This window comes from Schistocerca americana, chromosome 1 (genome assembly GCF_021461395.2).
Source record: "Schistocerca americana isolate TAMUIC-IGC-003095 chromosome 1, iqSchAmer2.1, whole genome shotgun sequence".
Lineage (NCBI taxonomy): Eukaryota > Metazoa > Arthropoda > Insecta > Orthoptera > Acrididae > Schistocerca > Schistocerca americana.
In genome coordinates this window covers 1,108,890,825-1,108,911,915 of record NC_060119.1, presented here as the reverse complement: position 1 = coordinate 1,108,911,915, position 21,091 = coordinate 1,108,890,825, and the positions used below count along the sequence as shown (strand labels likewise).

At 38.2% G+C, this 21,091-nt stretch overlaps 1 protein-coding gene across 2 annotated transcripts in view; it reads right to left on the bottom strand.

Annotated features, from left to right (window-relative positions):
* The window catches only part of LOC124618497 (rap guanine nucleotide exchange factor 2-like), a 423,194-nt gene that overhangs the window by 35,196 nt on the left and 366,907 nt on the right, over window positions 1-21,091 (bottom strand). For both annotated transcript variants that reach the window (XM_047145353.1, XM_047145354.1), the window contains 2 exons: window positions 14,593-14,815; window positions 13,037-13,351 (listed from right to left, as the gene is read on the bottom strand). In XM_047145353.1, the coding sequence (XP_047001309.1) occupies window positions 13,037-13,351; window positions 14,593-14,815 (538 nt within the window). The remainder of the gene's footprint in view (window positions 1-13,036; window positions 13,352-14,592; window positions 14,816-21,091) is intronic.

Genomic DNA, 21,091 nt, shown 5'->3' with positions numbered 1-21,091 from the left:
AAGGAAGATAAAAGTCGGTGAAGATGAGAAAGGAGATATGACACTGCAAGAAGAACTTGACAGAGCACTGAAAGATCTCAGTGGAAACAAGGCCTCTGGAGTAGATAACATAATGTCAAAAATATTGAGATCCTTGGGAGAGCCACCCATGACAGAACTATTCCACCTGGTGTGCAAGATAAATGACGTAGGCATAATACCTTCTCAATTCAAGAAGGATGTAATAATTCCGTTCCAAACAAAGCAGGTGCTCACACGTTTGACTACTTTTAAACCATCAGTTTAATAAGTTGCGTTTGTAAAATACTGACGAATTATTAACAGAAGAATGGAAGAAAAGGTAGAAGCAGAAATCAGACAAGATCAGTTTCAATTCATGAGAAATGCAGGGAAACTCTAGGCAATACTGACCCTGTGTCTTATATGAGAACACACTGGATGGTTATAATTAAAGTGCAGCTACTCTCACAGGTGCAGTACTGTATGGCAGAGGAGCTAGGTAGATATGGTAAGGCATTAATGCGTAATGATTTACACTGCAAAAATAAATAAATATATAAAAATATACATTTTAATTTCAATTTTGGCCACCAGCTGCAAATCTGGCACTGTGAATGCAAGGAAGAGATATAGAAATGTCTCCATATGGAACGGATTAGGAACGTAACTTGGGCAGAAAAGGTCAAAAAGTGAGAATGGCATAATGTTGATTTTATTTTTAACCATCTCACTTTAAAACACTGTTTTCCACACAGTTGCGCTCTTCCAAAGCAGGAATCACTTACTGTACAAGGACGTCTCGATAACACGCAGATGTCACAGTACATCTGGCAGGCTCTCTTCAAAGAATAATGGACCAACAATAAAAGTGCTTGTGAATCTACACCACACAGTTACATATGGCAAGTGCAGTAACTCTTCGTGCACAACACACAGTTTAACAGTACCCTGAATTCGACCGTTTTCTCTCTTCAGAGCATCCTTTAGAGTAAAATGTGCCTCGTCTCTCCACAGAATATTACCTGGCCACGCCGTCAGCTACGATTCATGCCAGAAACCGAAGAGCAAATACAGAATGTTGATAACGTTTCACTTGATGCACTGCCTGCATCTTGCACGGGTACCAGTGTAACTTAATTTTATCCATTGTTTTTCAGTGTTTCATCTGCAACTGTTTTACTTTCGTAAAATGAAGAACAAGTTGCGTTTATTTACTGCACTATGCATTTCGAGCCCTGGAGGCTCATCTTCAGGTGCTTTTTAGTGATTTACATCAGGTTTTTTAGTTGTTTGCAGTTTAACATTGTATGATGTCTGCTTCTGTTGTGCAGTTGGTATACACAATACACATCTTTAATTCTGTAGTACATACTGGGATATATACATAGTCACACACTTTTTCGCACATTGTAATAGCAGAACATAAACATGCCAAAGATTCTTGAGAATCTTTGGCATGTTTATGTTCTGCTACTACAATGTGCGAAAAAGTGTGTGACTTGAGAATCTTTGGCATGTTTATGTTCTGCTACTACAATGTGCGAAAAAGTGTGTGACTTGAGAATCTTTGGCATGTTTATGTTCTCCTACTACAATGTGCGAAAAAGTGTGTGACTTGAGAATCTTTGGCATGTTTATGTTCTGCTACTACAATGTGCGAAAAAGTGTGTGACTATGTATATATCCCAGTATGTACTACAAAATTAAAGATGTGTATACCAACTGCACAACAGAAGCAGACATCATACAATGTTAAACTGCAAACAACTAAAATACCTGATGTAAATCACTAAAAAGCACCTGAAGATGAGCCTCCAGGGCTCGAAATGTATAGTGCAGTAAATAAATGCAACTTGTGACTGAAGGCGGTTTGTTCTTCATTTTACCAGTGTAATAATTTCTATACTGCCGACTGTGGGATGAACAATTCTCGTGACACTGCACGAGCTCTAGCATTACCTGAGCCACGTGCTGCGTGGTCAGTTGCAGCAACAGCAATTTTGTCAGTAACTTCCACTGGCACAGGATGCCTTCCTCTTCCAGGTGCCACATCAAGCTCACTCGCATTTTAAAATTTCATCATCACCATCATCATCATCATCTTTAAACTATTTAATGCCATCGGGCCTCTTCTCAGACCTTTCAGTCGGCGATACTATCTCAACGCAGCATTGCTATTTATGTAAAACAGTTTCAGTAACTGCACAGTGTCTCTCTTCTAGATAGCCATACTGTTCACTCACGTTATGATTCGTCACATGACAGTGTAGATGTCATTCCATCTTAGAACTAGTGTACACCATTAGATCCGCACAACATGGCTACAATTGAGACTAATGTTTTCCAATGTAGATTGGTCCTGCATTAACACGTTAGCTTCTCGATCAAGTTTTGATGCAATACAATAATTACAGCCACACTGGACCTCAGTGAATATCTGCACTTTAATTATAACTATCTGGTAGGTTGAAGAACGGCAAAGGCACATTTGTACCATTTGTGGATTTTGAGAAAGGTAGGACAATGTTGGATGGACTGAACACTTTGAAATTTTGAATGCAGCAGGGATAAAATACAGAGAGCAAAAGGTTATTTACAACTTGTGCACGATCTAGACTGCAGTTACGACTCAGAAGACATGGAAGAGAAGTAGTGTTTGAGAAGGGAGTAGACAGGATTGCAGCCTACCCCACATGTTAATCAATCTGTACAATGTGCAAGCAGTAAAGGAAACCAATGAAAAATTTAGAAAGGAAATTAAAGTTAAAAGAGAAGAAATAAAAACTTTGAGGTTTTCAATGACATTTAATTCTGTGAATAGATGGCAGAGGACTTGGTAGAGCAGCTGAAGAGAAAGGATAGTGTCTTGAAAAATATATTATATGATGATTGTCATCAAAAGTAAAACAAGGGTAAAGGAATGTAGCTGAACTAGATCAGATGAATTGTATGGCGTAGCAGTAATTTTGTTTAGTGGCTGGTGCATAAGACTTACGATGGAAATTGAGGGGATGACACTGCTGGCCCCATTTTGTACCCTATATTGGCTGTAAGAGTCAACCATTAGGAACCAATCCCTAATGGGCTCAGCTCTAGCAGCTGTAGGCAGTGTGATAGCTTGCAGCTCCCATCACTGTCATGAGATGTCACTGCAAATGCCAACCAAATTTGAAACAGATAACATTCGTTCCTCCAGAGAACCCGCCAACTCCAGCCAGTGCCAGAACAGTGTATGAAAAGCCCTACAGTAGTTACTGAGACTGGCCTAGACATACAGGAAGAAAAAGGCTATAAGGGACTGTAAACTACAGTATATATGGAAGGAGGATATATTTATAGGTGTATAGGTTCTGGTAATAATAACTGTGTGTGGCTCAATGGCCTGGAGCAATTGTTTCAATTGGACATCACTTTCACAACTTGCATTACCGCTTTTATGCAACTGGGGAAAGGGGACTACATTTTAATGTGGAATCCAAAGCACATTCTGTTTCTGGCACTAAATGCTTGGTGAAAAAAAAGAGAGTGAAAAGTAAGTTGTCCACCCAGGATTTGATTCCACAACTTTCAGTTCCCATGCATGCACTTTACTGATACAGCTTTGTTGCTGTCTCATGTTATCGTAGCTGTGCTGCTTGGTGGCAGTGACAGTATTTTCACAACAGAGGGGGAACTCATATTTCATCACAGTTCCATCACGAAATACTAGTAAATCATACACAAAAACCTTTCTCATCACTCAGTCTACCTATTAGTCACAGTCAGATCAAATCTGTACAGTAGTTCCTAAAATTAAACTGAAAACACAAGCAGAAAGTGCTGCATGGGATTTCAGTTTACATATGTATTGATAGATAGATAAATAAATAAATAAATAGAAGAATATAGGTAGATGAAGACATGAGGCTACACCAGATGATGCAGATCAGAAAATTAGATATTAGAACTAGTTCACAAGTTTTGCTATTTGGCAAGAAAAATAACAGATGATGCCTGAAGTAGAGAGGATGTTCACAGCAGACTTTCAATAGCAAGAAAAGTGTGCATGAAAATAATAATAATAATAATAGTAATAATAATAAACTCATTAGTTCAAGTTAAGTATGTTTTTTTCTGAAGATCTATGTCTGGAGTATAGCCTTGTGCAGAAGAGAAACTTATTGCCTAAGTGGTCCAGACAGGAAGACAACAGCACCTTTTGAAATGTGATGCTACAGGAGACTGCTAAAGAGAAGATTAGATTGGTAGATCAAAAAACTAATGAGGTGGTACTGAATTCAATTGGGGGGGGGGGGGGGCAAAATTATTGTACAATTTAACTAATAAAAAAAAGGGGTCAGTTGATAGGACAGATCCTGAGGCATAAAGGAATAGTCAATTTGGTAATGGAAGGAAGTGTGGTGGATAAAAATTGTAGAGGGAGACCAAGGCATGAATATAAAAAGCAGTGAATTGGATGTAGGTTGCAGTAGTTATTCAGAGATGACGAGGTTTGCACAGAATAGATTACCATGGAGAGCTGCATTAAACCAATCTTCAGATTGAAGACCATGACCACAACAACAATGGCAGCAATCAAATGCAGAAAGGAATCCATGTTCAACACTGTGCATTACATTCCATAAAAATTGTTTATAATGGCCTCAGTGAAGCTGATAACACTAATTTTTAGCTGAACATAGTATTAGGCACCTGCCTTCATGGAGAAAGTAAGTGGGGTTGTTACGCAGAAAATGACATTAACAGACACAAAAATTGTACTAAGGGAAGTATCACAATACGGCGCATTTCTCATAAAAGCAGTGAAAATGAAAATATGCCAGAGATAGAGAAATTTAGTGTAGTTATTGCTGACATGCACTGAGAACTTCAGGATATTATAGACGTCGATGGTGTAACATGCAAACAATTACCAAGCTTCTAAAAACATTTTATTAAATTTTAGAAATCTGAACACAACTTTAAAAATCATCCGCAACATATCACCTGCTGGGTCATTTTATTTACTGGGTTACTCCTATCACTATAATTTTGTCATCAGATATGATTAAAGTGACAGGTTAATCCTTTGCATTCTGTCATCGTGTGCTCTTATTCAAATCACTGCTGCCCGGGGGACAGCAAGTGTACCACAGAAAATTGTGAGAGTGTGTCTGTGGAAACAATAAGACCACTGACCGACAATCAGACAACTATATTTACGTAACCATTACACTATAAAACTTATCTTTGTGCGATATCTTTTTAAAATTATTCTGGGTTGCCTGCTTCCATAGTCATTTCACTCGTATTGGTTACAAATGAATCGCTGTCATCAAAATCCCTGTCAATCTCATTTTCACTTAGACACTGCTCTAAAAGTTCTATACTCTCTTCCTCAGAAAGAACTGTGTGTAAAGAACTAGCCATTTCACACAAACTAACTTGAAGGTAACAATTACAACCTTTCTCTCAACACAACAGCTACAATTCAATACCTAGTTAACAAAGGCTTCCTTAAATAAAAGTACTATGCAGCACTGATGCCTAGTACAGACTCAAGAATGGAGCAGGTGAGAGCTATGAAAATTTGTGACAAATGAGGCTCAGCATTGGAATGGAAAACAAAATTAATAATGGTGATCACCACCTGTCTTTGGAGAGGGTTAAAGGGGTAAAGATGATAGAAAGGGGCAAAGGCGTGTGTGTGTGTGTGTGTGTGTGTGTGTGGGCGCGCGTGCGCGCGAGCACATCTGGGGTGGGGGGTTGAAAATATCATAACGATGGGAGGGCTGCTGGAGAAGTTTTTAAGGGCATTATGAGCACAAACCAATAAATATTAAATATCTGACTCTCCCTCCCTCTCCTTCCTTGTGATACATTACCTATACAGTTATAATATTCCATGGTCAACACAATACATTTATAATAATTTTTTCTGTGTGTGCATCTGTGTTCTGAGCTGCTCAAAGCAAGGTAATTATAACAGACATAAGGACAACACGTCTTTTCTATTCTTCCCTTTTATTCCCAACACTGTGTACCATGTTGTCCCCCTTCCTGCCAGCAATTTTTCTTTCCTTTTTTAATTTGTATTTTCAAATGATTCTGTTGTTTAAAAGATCTTTTCACCAAGACTGTCTTTTAGTTCATAATTGGCTGTTATGTCTTCCTTTTAAACATCCCTCTCCAGTAAGCAACTGCTCCGTCATTTACTGCAGATGGCACTGACTCTTGGAAAGTTGAAGCTTTCCTGCTGCATTTACAGTGAAGTCTGGAAAGTAGTCTACATTTATTTTCTGATAGTGGCACTTGAACTCTACTGTTTACCAAACTAAAGAGCTGTGTATTACAGATGTAACAGTGGCATAAATGTCTTTTGGCATTTATTTTCTATTAAAGCAGCATCAAACTAATTTTTTACCATACATCTGTCACAGTCTCTCAGGTGACTTGCAAACATATCACTTCTGTACATTTGTTCAGTAACTTTACGAAATTCTTTGCCACATGATACTAAAAACAGAACTGAAGTAAGTTTTTAGTATCTCTATAAGATGACAACATTATCATGACAACTAATGGCCTTTCTCTTGTGGGAATGACCTACGATGGATGACATGCAACAAAAGAAAGTCGTAATATACTAAAATGCCACAACATCCTACGATGAAGATCTGAGGCAACATCAGTCATCATCTTTGGGAGGGTGGCAGGATGCATGACACACCACCATAATTCTGCAATACACTCCAGTGTAGGCTAATGATGACAAAGCAGTAAAAGCAAACAGATTCTTAGTTGCAAATTATTATGGAAAGCACAGGCAGCCAAGATGTTGATTATCATATACGTCCATACCAAAGACAGTTTCACATGTAAATCCCCGATGCTCCTTCAGTGACAGCAAACTGAATCGGTCATTTAAACAACACACAAGATACAAACTATTATTGATATGAAATGTGGCAATTCTTTATCACCTTCCACATCAAAACTTTTTGCCCTTATAAATCAAAAAGCAACCTTGCCCTTTTTTGAAAGATTTATAAGTATTTCTCTTTCACATTGTCAATGCAGTTAGCTTCCATGCCTAATGATCTGAACACCCACATTTGCCCATCATAAACATAATTTCAGGCACTTGTAAAACCTCCCTCCCCGTGTCTCTCTCTCTGTCTCTCTCTCTCTCTCACACACACACACACACACACACACACACACACACATTTTTGCTAACAGAGGAATAACTGGCCTGAGTGTTTGTAAAGTCAGGAGAGAGAAATGATGGAAAGTTTTCAAGGAGAGGGAGGAAGTGGAGGGAAATAAAAGAACATTTCCCAATGATGTGTCAAAATGGTGACATAATACAGAAACGGGGAAACACACACACACACACACACACACACACACACACACACACACAGAGAGAGAGAGAGAGAGAGAGAGAGAGAGAGAGAGAGAGAGAGAGAGAGAAAATGCCTCAAGATGGTAAAGAGCAAGAGAATTATAGAGAAATTTGTATCCATCAAAGAAAAATGCAATTGCAATGGAGGAGCAAAAAGAAGTGAGTGGAAAACAAAGAGGTATGACAAGGGCGAGGCATGGCTGACAGTGGCAGCATTGGAGGGTATGCTGAAAAGGCATTCCTTTTGTACACTGAATATATGAGATGACGTTGGGGGTTGAAGTCCACATGGCATGATCTGTTAAACAAGTGCTGAAAGCAGCTTGTTTCTGCTGAGCAGCATAAATAAGGAAACTAAAAGGTAGAGTCTGTCTTCAAACAATCTTTGATAGCAGTCCTTTGTGTAAGTGTACAGCTGCTACATGGCCATCCATGCTCATGTGACATTTTAAGTCATCACAATTCATGGAGTTGAAACAGGAACTTTTTCATGAGATGGTTATATATGATTTTGAAGGGGTTTAAGCAGGAATTAGTGACTCAAGATATTGAATTTACTTCTAGGGTCCCCTGCCAGTTTTTGATAGTCTGTTATTGGTTCAAAGAATTGCAACAAGAAACAAAAACTTCTTTATGATAAAACTGTATCTGAGTGTCTGGCAACAGAAATAAAGCTCAGTAGGTAGTAAAAACTGCTCTTTGTCAAAAAATGTGTGTGTGTGTGTGTGTGTGTGTGTGTGTGTGTGTGTGGAATAGTCAAACCTGGATTCAAGCAGTTAATTTTATCTAATAACACTTCTCCTAAAAAAAGGTGGAGAGAGCAAGTCTTCACTAAGCTGTTTGAGAATATAAATAGGTGCATATCAAAAATGAATGCTGTAAGCTACTGATCTGTATTGTCACATATAATGAAAAACTTGCCGCATACCAGAACAAATTTTTTTCCTAATAATAACACCATCAAAAACGAGAATTTGGGCCAACTGGTGTTATAAATCAATTGTTGTGTTGATTATAAGCAAGCACAAACAAAGGCTGTCGAATGGTGGTGGGAAATGCAATGAGTCTGGCTTATAAAATAAAATGAAAGTTGTTCTAAATGTACATAGATACTCAGCAAGCCAGTGTTCGGTGTGTGGCGGAGCGTACCCTGTATTACTATTAGTCATTTCCTTTCCTTTTCCACTCGCAAACAGCGAGGGAAAAATGATTATCTATATGCCTCCATATGAGAGCTATTTCTTGTATCTTATCTTCATGTTATTTAAGTGCAACGTATGTTGGAAGCAACAGAATTGTTTGGCAGTCAGCTTCAAATGACAGTTCTCAAAATTTTCTCAATAGTGCTTCTCGAAAAGAATGTCATCTTCTCTATATGGATTCCCATAGAGTTTTCAAAGCATCTCTGTAACACTTACATGTTGTTTGAATCCACCAGTAACAAATCTAGCAGCCCACCTCTGAATTGCTTAGATATCTTCCTTCAGTCTGACCAGGTACACATCCTAAAAACTTCGGCAGTACTCAAGAATAGGTTGCATCTGTGTCCTATACGCAGTCTCCTTTAAAGGTGAACCACTCTTTCCTGAAAATTCTCCCAATAAACCCTTCCCCTACCCTACAACAGTTCTCACATACTCATTCCATATCATGTTGCTTTGGAACATTATGCACTGATATTTAAATGACATGCCTGTGTGACACTGGATACTAGTAATACTGCACCAAACATTACAGATTTAGCCTTCCTACTCATCTGTATTGACTTACATTTTTCCACATTTAGACCAAGCTGCCACTCTTCACATCAACTAGAAATTTTGTCCAAGTCTTGTTTCTTCCTACAGTCACTCAACTTCGACACCCATCCGTATACCTCAGCATCATCAGCAAACATCCATAGATTACTGCCCGTCCTATACACCAAATCATTTGTGTATATAGATAACAACAGCGATCCTAACACACTTGCCTGGGCACTCCTGACTCTGATGAACACTTGCTGTTGAGGACAACATACCGAGTTCAATTACTTAAGAGGTCTTCAAGCCACTCGCATATCTTTGAACTTATTCCACATGCTTATACCTTCATTCACAGCCTGCAATGTGGCACCATGTCAAATGCTTTCTGGAAATCTAGAAATATGGAGTCTGCCTGTTGCCCTTCACCCATTGTTTGGAATACACCACGTGAGACAAGTGCAAGCTGAGGTTTGTGTGAGTGATGTTTTCTAATACCACACTAATTCACGGAAATAAGCTTCTCAGTCTCAAGAAAGTTTAATATATTCAAAATTAGAATATGTTCAAGGATTCTGCAGCAAACCAAAGTTAGGGATATTGGTCTGTAAGTTTGACGGTCCATTCTTTTACCCCTCTTATATACTGCAGTCACCTGCATTTCTTTCCAGTCGCTCAGTACTTTGTGATGTGCGAGAGATTTACGATAAATGCAGGCTGGGTAAGGGGCCAATATCAGAGTACTCTTTGTAAAACTGAACTGGGATTCTAACCGGACCTGCTGATTTATTTGCTTTCAAATCTTTCAGCTGCTTCTCTATGCCAGGGATATTACTAGAATGATGCCCGTACGGGAGTTTGTCCAACGGTCAAATGACTTTGTTTGCTCGATTCTCCTGTGTGAACGATTTAAAACTTCACCTTTCATTTTGCTATCTTCAACTCCCACACCAGACTGGTCAACAAGGAACCAATTGGTAGCCTTAGAACCACTAAACGATTTTATGTAGCATTTATTTCTACAAATGAGTGATATTACTAAATTTTTATGATACATACCTGCTACACAGGCTTTAAAAAATTCTGTTTTTATCTCAGTAATCAATGAAACTGCTTACGTATATATTTTTCTTCCCCAAAAACTTTTCTCTGAACATCACACATCACAATACTAATACCTGCTAATAATAAACACGAGATGCATGCAGACTGACACACATGCCTTTTACAGTACTTAAAGAGTTAGAAGCAGTCGTGCAAATTTCCATGAAATGCAACAGGCATGCAGTCTAGTAATAAGCCCCAACCTATGTGCTTGAACATTGCATACAGTCAAAATAACTGCACTGCATACGGGTCCGCAAAGCAACAGTTTGTATTTCATAGTTTCAGACTGCAATGGCAGAAATGTTAAGGCTGCCTAATTAATTTTCAGGATTAGGAAATACAAGGAATTAACTGTTTGCAGATGGAGGCATGAAAAGAAGTATATGAAAATTAGTTTTGAAATTTCCAGGCACCAGGTTAAAAATTCCACAAGTAGTGCAACAAAGAACAATGAACAGTCATACTATAAAGGAAGTAATTATCATCAAATGTAGTAAACATTTTCCTTCCAAACCATAACATCTGCCTTCCAATCCAAAATGGGACACTGAAAATTTAGGTTGTCGTTTCCTTGCTTTCTAAAATCATTCCGACTTACTTTACCTCCTATAAATCTTTGCGACTGGATAAAAAAATTTAGCCAGATGAATTTTGTTTCATATATTTTCCACATCAAACTCAGTGTGTTCTTTTGAAAGCTCCGATCTGTCACACTACATGAATCTGTTCAGAAGTTGTTAACAGAATGTCAGCAGGTTCATGGAACACTTCCACATATCTTTTTACAGTTTCTAGTGTGACGAATAATAAGTTCATATGAGCTTCTCATATGTGAGATTCCTTTCAAAACTAGCCACTGAGGTATGCTTCAAGAATATACAATGCAAAATATGACCAGTCAAAATTTGGAAATTTTTAGCTTAGCAATAAAGACAGGTCTAATAGGTAAGAGCAATCACAACTGAAAATTATTGTCTCACTGAAGAACTCAAGTATAAAAGTGCATGAAGTAATGTGAACCCAGCAGCATTATGTTTTGAAGATTAAAAAAATACATTACAACTGGTTATCTGTCCAGGTATTATCACACAGAAAATAGCTGAATGGGTAACATATGTAAAATTCTTTAACAAATAAAGGGAAAAATACTCCTAATGATGAGATAGATGTAGTCATATAAAATGAAATTGATGGAACCTGGTCAATGGCAACACTAATTGCTCCTATAGTTGTCTACCTCACATTTCACTAAACAATCAGCGAACTCTCATTTCTGCCAATTTTCATTTCCTTCAAATTTATTTCTATGACCTCTTTTTCCTCTCTTTCAAATTTCATACACTCTTTTTATTGTTTGCTTCTTTTCTGTTGTTGCCCACTTTCTTCTCACCTCGATACTTTTAGTTTCTACCTACCCTCCCCTTGCCCCACTCCCCATCTGTCAAACCATTTCTCTGCCCTTCTAACCTGTAAAGTTTTAATATAGTACCTACAAATTGCATTTCACTGTTATTGCAGTTTTATCCACAGCTATCAACTGACCATCTCCTAAACTGCATAAGCATAAAGTACATAGGGAAAAGCTGCCTTCAATAACAAATGGGTGTGTTTCATTCCATTGTACAATGCATTTTTGTTTCTGTGGATCCCTCCTAATGGGTAATTTGTTCCTTGACACAACTCCTTTTGCTCTTAAGCTGGGCACAAGTTTCATAGAAACATGCACTCCAACAATGACACACGACACATTTTATGACTTGATAATTGCAAAATTACAGTGTGTAGATAACTACACTTCAACGTAACACTTCTTCACCTCATTCAAGGTGAACATATTTATTTACTCTGATACAGCTGCATGCAGATACATTCAGCTGAATATTATAGTTACCATGTCAATGAATGTACCTCCCATCTTTCCTGGAGTGCATGTTTTCATGAATCTGATATGCTTTGCAAATATACACAGAAGGGGTTAAAATGGATCCACAGAACACTAAATTGATTGCATTATAAATATACAGCTCCACAAAAACTTGTTCTGTGTATCATTTTCAATATCACTCTAGGTCTATCATATTGTGCTTCCCTTGACGAAATATTCTGAAAAACTTCACTTTACTGATTATCCCTCTGTTTGCTCCAGCAACACCCTCTCGGCTGCTAGATGGATCTGTTGATTTAAAAATCTAGTGTCTGAGTAACATTTTTCTTCCTATCTTTTCTGCAGTCACCAAGTAAACAGAAGTTTTCTTGATTGCAGTTTCATTTTGGAGTTTTCTTCTTTCTTTAGACATGTTCACTGCTGCTTAATTGAATTCAATACTTGCAAAAATTGCATATTAAAATATAAAATATTTTATCTCATATCAGAAGTGATAATGAGAATGTTGGGCAACACAATTTTTAAAAGTAAGTTATAAGTGTCTGTGATACTTATTACTACAACTAATATCTTTGCCAACATAAAGCTTTCAACATATATAATGAGAGTCTAAATCTCCAATTTTACTTCCAGGCAATGGAAATACTGTTAAGTCAAGAACAACTCTGAAAGTGTACTACACTCGTTCGAGTGCAGCTGTACTTGCTGTGAGTGTTTGTCTTTAATCGAGGCACAAAGAGAGGTGTCAGTAGTGCACACACACTCTGAACACTGAAAAGATGATGGTTTTACAGAGGAATGCAACTGCCATTTCTATGAGCCAACTCATAGAGTAAAAGCACTATAAGGTTCCGCATCACCCCTGTCAACCTTCCAGTAAATGATACTGCTGTACATCCTCCATCTCATGCTTACCCGATGTAAGAGTCTTACGAAGGGGCATGTTGCTTAGGGACGTAACACTGCTGCTTTCAGCACTGAGATCAACTGGTGGCGGAAGGGCAGGTGTGTCAGAGTGCGACCTCTCGTGTAACGTCCGTGACGATGGAACACTGCACGAACCACTGGCTGCAGATCCCGCCCTGCGGTGAGCACCTGGGGATGGAGAAGGCGACAGTGCTGTCAGAGGGGGAGGTACCGCCGGGCCCCCAGGGTGGCGGGGCTGGTGTGGCCGAGTCTTCGGTTCGCTCAGCGCTAACATTTTCCGCACGGCTTGTGGCGAAGCAGCACCTGGAAAGTGCAACTCTGGCATATGACAAGAAAGAAGTTGCAAAAGTGATGTGCATTACAACACTAAAACACTTCACAACTAAATTATTGAATTATGCAATCTGGGCTCAAAGTTGTGACTGTTTTCATTTTGCATAAATAGGTGTTCTACACTCTGATTAAAACTACTTGTTATTTGATGTTTGTCACACGGTACAACAGTATTGCCACATCAGTTGTTCGTTGCACAATGCTGCAGCCAGCAACAGTTAAAAAGCTGAAGGCAGTTTCCAATAATGGATCACACATATATGTCACACTACTCAAAAACTGCAAGTGAACTGACACTTTGTTGTGGTGCACTGGCAATGACAGACAGTTCAATCGTAGCATTCCAAGTTCTGACTGGAAGAACTAAATTTCAAGGCGTGAAGTGTCCACTAACAAGTAATTTTAACCCAACTATAATTTAATTGCTGTATGACTACACCTCAGCCCAATTACCATTGCCCCTATCTCATTACCCTTTCCCAACCGCATATTCAATCTGAATTTAATTTACAATCAGATAACTGCAAAGAGAAGTTTTTTTTGTAACTCTAGTGATATAATTGTCCTTTTCGGTAATTGCAATAGTGTTCGTAACAACAACAAAAAACAGCACACATGCTGCCACTGGATTAAGATATCCCTTTATTTCGTTGTGCAATTTCGGCTGTAAAGCCATTTTCAAATGACCTTATATTATAAACACTCAGAATGAATGTACTTGGATTACAGTAGTGACGTGATATGCTACATCACTACTGTTCCAGATACAGTTGGTGTTCTGTCTTTAAATGTGCCAATCTCCTGATGGCTTAGCATTGTGTGATTTGATGAGCGCTTGGACTCTAATCCAAATGTATCCACCTTGAGTTATACTACACAATCATTTGAAAATCACTTCACAGCCAAAACTGCATAGTAATGAGAGCAAAATACAGGGATATATGAATCCAGTCAGTAGCAGGGCAAAATGTTTTCATTCAATGTATCTGTAAAGCTGTTCACACATATGGAACTTGAGGATCACTGGAGCCAGGTCATATCGGCTGATAAAACTGAAACCTGAAAAAAAAAAACCTCTTGAACAAAATATAAACTTACTGTCAACATGAATGGACAAAATTCTATACAGGCTTGTCTTGCATTAATTATTTCTGTGTAGCTGAAATAGTTTCATTCTTGTTCCCACTGAAGCTTAAATTCTTACAACTTACCAAATTTTGTGCCTGGAGGCAATCCACTCTTCTTTCCTTCACTGGTGCTGCTAGTACTGCTGGTTGTGGACAGGGTCGGCGATGGGTGCCTCTTGCGAACGGGGACAGAGTTTGGTGCACTACCCGATGGCTCACATTCCATCGATAATGCGTGCAGACGCTCTTCATCCGTGATTACTCGCATGTTATTCAGGTACGCTTTTACACGGCGTACCATTTGAGCCTGAAATTTTATACCTCACAGTCAAGTGTGACAATATACTGTATAACAGTAGAGCACCAACTCTTATGTACCTAATGACACATTCTCAGTAACCAATACAGCACAATATTCTTCTGAATCCAATAATAATGCGTCGTTAACTCACAGCACTGGTGTGCAGTTTTAAATAACAGTTGAATCTGCTTTACACATATATCAAGACAAAGAGAAAAGATTACTCAGAATTCTTTAGAAGTCAGATAAAACAGTAATAACATAATTTTTCACAAAAAAAAAAAACCAGATAATTTGGCTTGTTTAGCTTTTAGTGCATTGAGAGTATGCACCTCATTTTGCAAACTTATTAATGAATTCAGAGCTATTCAGAGCTTTTCACAACAACTTCTTGCACTGATATAACATTTGCAAACACTGGTTGCACTTAACACTTCATTCACTTCAGGTGTTTCAAGATTCAGGTCATCACCACCAACCCCATCTCCATCACTGTCATTTGAAGCTGGTCCACATACTTAATCATCATGGCATTGCTGGCACATGTCGGCAATAATCTCCTCACCCTGTAGTTCACACGCACGTCAAGATTACCATCAAAATATACAAAATTGTCAAAATATGCACCCTCCAGTACAGCTAGCTCATTACAGCTAGCTCATTACCAGACACAACTTCATCATCATCATCATCATCATCATCATCATCGGTCATGTCTTCTGGTAAGGCACCAGCTTTCTGGAAACAGCTGCCGATTTTTGAGCATGACAGCTGCCAGGCTGCAAAAATAAGTTCCTTGGCTTTTAGTAAGTTACTGGAGATATTTTAATTTCCCTTTTTCATTCTAATGACCAATTTTTTTAACCACTGTTCCATTAAAATCATAGTCATCCAAGAATTTTCATTGTATTTGTATTCTGTAGGTTCTGTCTTTACATCTTGGATTCTTAGATTTTCCTGTCGCAACTGAAGAAAGTGTCAGAAACATCTGCATTCGGGGGCAAAAAGAACTTTCCACCCATGGCATGAGTCACCATTTTCAGCTAATGTTTTACTAGGAAGAGGCTAAAGAAGAGACCAATCTCATAACAGTTGTAGGTGTTTTGAGGTTGATAATCCCTTAAGACATACGGTACTATTGCACCGTGATGATGTCCACAGCTTCTGATTCGCTGGAAACTGTTCTCCCTGCGATTCCGTGAATGTCTTTAAATCCTTGTAACCATCCTGATAAAGTCTCAAAATCAGCAGTGATGTTCATGCCTCTAGATAAATCTATCACCTTTGCTTTCAGCATGTCACCACTGATCAGTAGAGGTGCAATCTGTTTTTGCCGGAAGCATTTAAAAAGTCCCTTTTCCAAATCTACATATCTCCCTTCTTGCTAACAGCTTTGTTTTGTTGCTTTTCACCCAGTTTTAAAAACATAATTAAAATACTATTTCTTTGACTGATAGTACATAGTGTGACATAGGCAATTCCTATGTCTGAAGCAATTTCCCATGTTGTTTTGTGTCGATTAGCATCCACCTCTCATATGAATTTCACTTTCTGATCTAGTGTGAAAAATGAAAGAATCACTGTTCAACAATAAATGTCAGCATAAAACTTTTAACTTCCGAGTTATTACCACGAAAGAAATGCTCACACTGGAAAAAACAGTTCAAGAGTGTCTTTGTTTCCATGCTGCCCTCTCTGGTTAACCATGTCTCTGTCCCTTGTCTCCGCGGCACCTCCCACTCGCTGTACTTGCATATGTCAACAAAGTTAAGGAAAACCAGAAAGGGCTTCGTTTCAAATGTTAATGCCCATTACGAGTATGCAAAACTCAATTTATTTCACCAGAATTTGTTGTGTATAACAGTGGAGTGCATAAATATGCATTATGTATAAATAAGGTTTAATTAACTGTTTTTATGCGCATATATAAGGTTTAATTAACACATTTTTAAATTATTTTCTGCTGAGAGTGACAAAACTTTACTTATAAATAAGAATTACACAGAACAGAGTTACATATAAATCAAATTCAACTGTATTTACAAAAAAAAGGAAAATTGACATGAGAAAACTGTAAAATTGCAAGGAGATGGAATAACTGGCCAATATTTATCTTCTTTTGCCTCCTGAAGGTAAATACTGAACAGATATTTTGTCTTTTTGTTGGCACTGTTTCAAAGTACAGTATATTACCTACATGTGTCATTACCCACAAAAGGTGCATGGGGGCTAAAATAAAAGTACAACAATGTTGTTCCTGTGGCTGATAAAATGATTGCATTTTTCACTACGGCATGTGAAATGTGTTAAAACAATTCCTTTCTGCACCAAGCACAGAAAAGTTTCACATTTCCTGCATTTTACAGCAGACTCTCTCTGAGCATAAAGTCTACATCTCCGCTTTTGCCCCATACTCTGGCCAGTGAGCAAAACTGTCATATCATGTACTCACAGGTACAGGAGCTGCTGTTTATATCTTCTTCTGGTCTTGATGTCCATCCAATACTCGAAGTCAGACTTTTTCTTCCAAGAAAAGTTAAGTCATTTGAAAAGTTCTGAGTAATAATTTGTATAAGAACTCATGACTGAGACTTCATCATTGCGTTTATAAGCAATTTTCATTGCACAATAAAAACAGTGCCGCAAAAACGAATCAAACTGCTACAATGGTAACTGATGCTTATATAACTTTGCAAGATGTCTGCTAAAGATGCACACTATTCATACACTTTTCACCAGAGGTTGACAGAATATCACTGTGTATGAGACACTAAATGTTGCCTGCAAGCACCATTACCCATTCGAGGATGAAACTTTAAACACATTGCAAAAAACAGTGTCCAATTTTGATGTTGCTTGAGACCAACATTGGCAAATAAAGGGTTAAAATCACTGACTGAGTCTGCAAAACTCTCACTTGTGACTAATCACATGTGGAAATGTGCTACTGAATACATTTTTACCATTGCCTTATACCCAGTACACAAGCAAACAGTAGTCTCAGATATTGCAATCAAACTGATGATATGTTTTTCAACCACTTATGAGTAAGTTCTAGAACTTAAAAAAAGGTGGCAAGAGCACCATTCCTGCATGCTTAAACCACTGTTACATTTCTGTCTTAAGCCTTACCATTTGGCATAAATTTGAAGTCTTTGGATAAATGATTTGTTAAATTCTACAGACATTCACTAATTAATGAGATTTAAAAAAAACGGTTTGGCACAGCAGTAGCCATATTCCATTGCTGAACACAAGGAACTTGTGATTATCTTTTTCTGGGTACGGTTCACAGTCGTAAATTTTTTTGAACACATTACTGTCATTTAGCCAAATGCAAAAGGGCAAAATTGCAAGTGTGGGGTTGATAAAAAAAATAATTTTAACAGTTGAAGGCAACAACAACATTTTTTTTCAACAAGCTACTCTTACTGATGGTAGCCACACAAATTACAGGTAGTGTTGTCACGTAAACCAAAAAACATTGCTTGACAAATACTAAAATTTTTCAATTTATTGTTGAGCTTGCTGACTTCACAACCTATATTTCTGAATGAATTCTCTCTTCTGTAGCACATTCCCTAATTTTTAATTACTTCCTGTTTTTTTGTTTAGTTTCTTTATTGACCCTAATAGCAGGAAATATTACGATAAAAGTTGAAGATTAACTACCTAACTCTGACTATAAACTAAAAACAATACACTGACTAGAGAAAACTCAGCATTCAGTGGATGTGTAAGTGGTGGATACGCACATAAACATGAATTTGACAGCAGTAGCTCAATTTACGAGCTAATGTTCCCTTTCAGAAAGAACTCAAGAGTTTCAGTGTTGAAGTCCTTGTTTATGAGTCTATCCACGATTCAATACTCTGCTATATGGTGAATGGTTTTACCTTCACCACTGTCTGTACAAGGTAAAACACAAAAGTTCCCAGAATACATCAATAAATAAAATGATACTTTACCTGGATCTTATTTACCACCATCACCTTCACCTTCACAAAAATTCCCTTGGGGGTGTATGCATCACCCCCAGCAGTTTTTCCAGGAACTGAAAGCTCCTTGCAATACATTTTTCAGGAGCCTGTTTTGTACCATTTGTGATTCTGTTTGAAGCTTCTAAACTGTGTGAAATCTTCAGCTATGTAACTGGAGTTTCATTCTGGGAAATAAAATACTGTCACCTGTCACCAGATTGGGTGAATGTCATGGATGAGGAACAACTATCATTTTCTTTTCAGTGACAAATTCCAGGCTAAACAATGCAGGGTGTGACCTCGAATTGTCATGGTGGAGGAACCGATCACCCATGTGTCACTTTCATCGGACAAAATCTTCAGGCACATCCCTTACGAAAGCCCAACATTGCACACATCCTCTATTGTCTGCCTACGATCTTCCAGCACCATATTCCAAATTGCAGTAACATTTTCAGGTGTAATGCCATTTGATGGCTGTTCTGAATGGGGATCATCATCGAACAATGTTCTACACTCCTAAAAATGTTTAAAACAGTCATATGTTTGACTGTGACCTTCCCCAAAAGCATGCTTCAACATGCCATGTGTTTATGTAGTGATCTTTCTGCATCTGAAACCAAAGTTTACACACACAGGTTGTTTCCAGCCCCCCCCCCCCATTGTCCATTTCACAAGACATGCAACACCCAAGAATGGGAGAATACACATAAAAACTGTGTGTGACCACCAAGCACACAGCCACTTGTGCCCTAACTCCAAAGGATGAATGAGGCACTACCTGCTTATGTTTCATCATACTAGCTAGATTCCACCAACATCACATCCATTCCGGGAACTTTTGGGTAGCTCCTTGTACTACAGCCCATGTTCTGAAGCGCCATGTCAACACATTTCTACATCTATGTACACATTCCACCAGCTTGCATACAGTGCATGGATGGTACCACATACCACTACTAGTTATTTCCTTTCCTGGTCCAATCGCAAACAGAATTGCAGAACAGCAGCTGTCTATATACCTGCACATAACCCCTAATTTATTTTATCTTTACAGTACATATGCAAAATGTACGTTGGCAACAGGAGAATTGTTCTGTAGTCGGCCTCAATTATAATTTTCAATAGAAGCTACCATGCACGTGCAGCCCCCATTCAAGTTTAGATTATTTCAAAATCCAACGCTAAAAACATAACACTATCAGTACAGATCACTGCTGTGGCAACTGGCTGGTAAATATTTGTGACAAAATAAAATGATCATGAAATTGAAATGTTTAGAAGCTGAAATTTCATCTACAGTTGATCATAAAAATAGGATATACAAAGTACGACAAATGTATAAAAAGTGAAAAAGAACCTTCAATCAAAATGCACAAAACTTGCAGAATATTTCATCCTTTTCCAGAACTCCGTTCTGCATCTTTACTTTTCTACTTCTGGCTCATCCATTTTCTTGCTTATTTTTAATTTTCGTTTTTCTGCATTCTACTTTCATTATTTTTATCTACATCTACATTACACTCTGCAAGCCACTTAATGGTGTGTGGTGGAGGGTACTTCTAGTACTACTAACTGATTCCACCTTCCATATTCCACTTGTGAATAGAGCTTGGGAAGAATGATTGTGGGTAGGCCTGAAAATTTTGCATTTTGGTCATTTCGCGAGATGATGTGGGAGGAAGTGTCCGACTCCTCCCGGAAAGTGCTTTCCATAATTTCAACAGGAAACCTCTCCGTTATGTACAATGCCTCTCTTCTACCACATGCCATTCGAGTTTGTTAAGTATCTCTGTAGCACACTCACACCAACTAAATTATCCTGCGACGAAATGTCCCGCTCTTTGCTGGCTCTTCTTTATCTCATCTATTCATCTTACCTGGCAAGGGTCACAGACTGATGAACAGTGCTCAAGAATCAGTCAAACAAGCACCTTCTAAGCTACTTCTTTGATGGATGGGTTACATATCCTTATGATACTTTGTATGAATTGCAATCTGCTATCTGCTTTTCCTACTATTTGTTTAGTGTGGCAATTCCACTCAATGACGCTCTGGATACTTTTCTGATATACTGTTTCCAGCAATTTGTCATCAATAGTGTAATTGTACAGCAGTGGATCTCTTTTACTATGAAGATGTGAAATACATTACATTTATTTACGTTCACAGACTACTGCCAAAGACTGCACCATTCTTCAATCTTCTATATGTCACCGACACTTTCTACAACACCATTCATAAACAACGTAAACGGTAACTATCGTATCACACTTCCCTGGGGCACTCCAGAAATTACCTT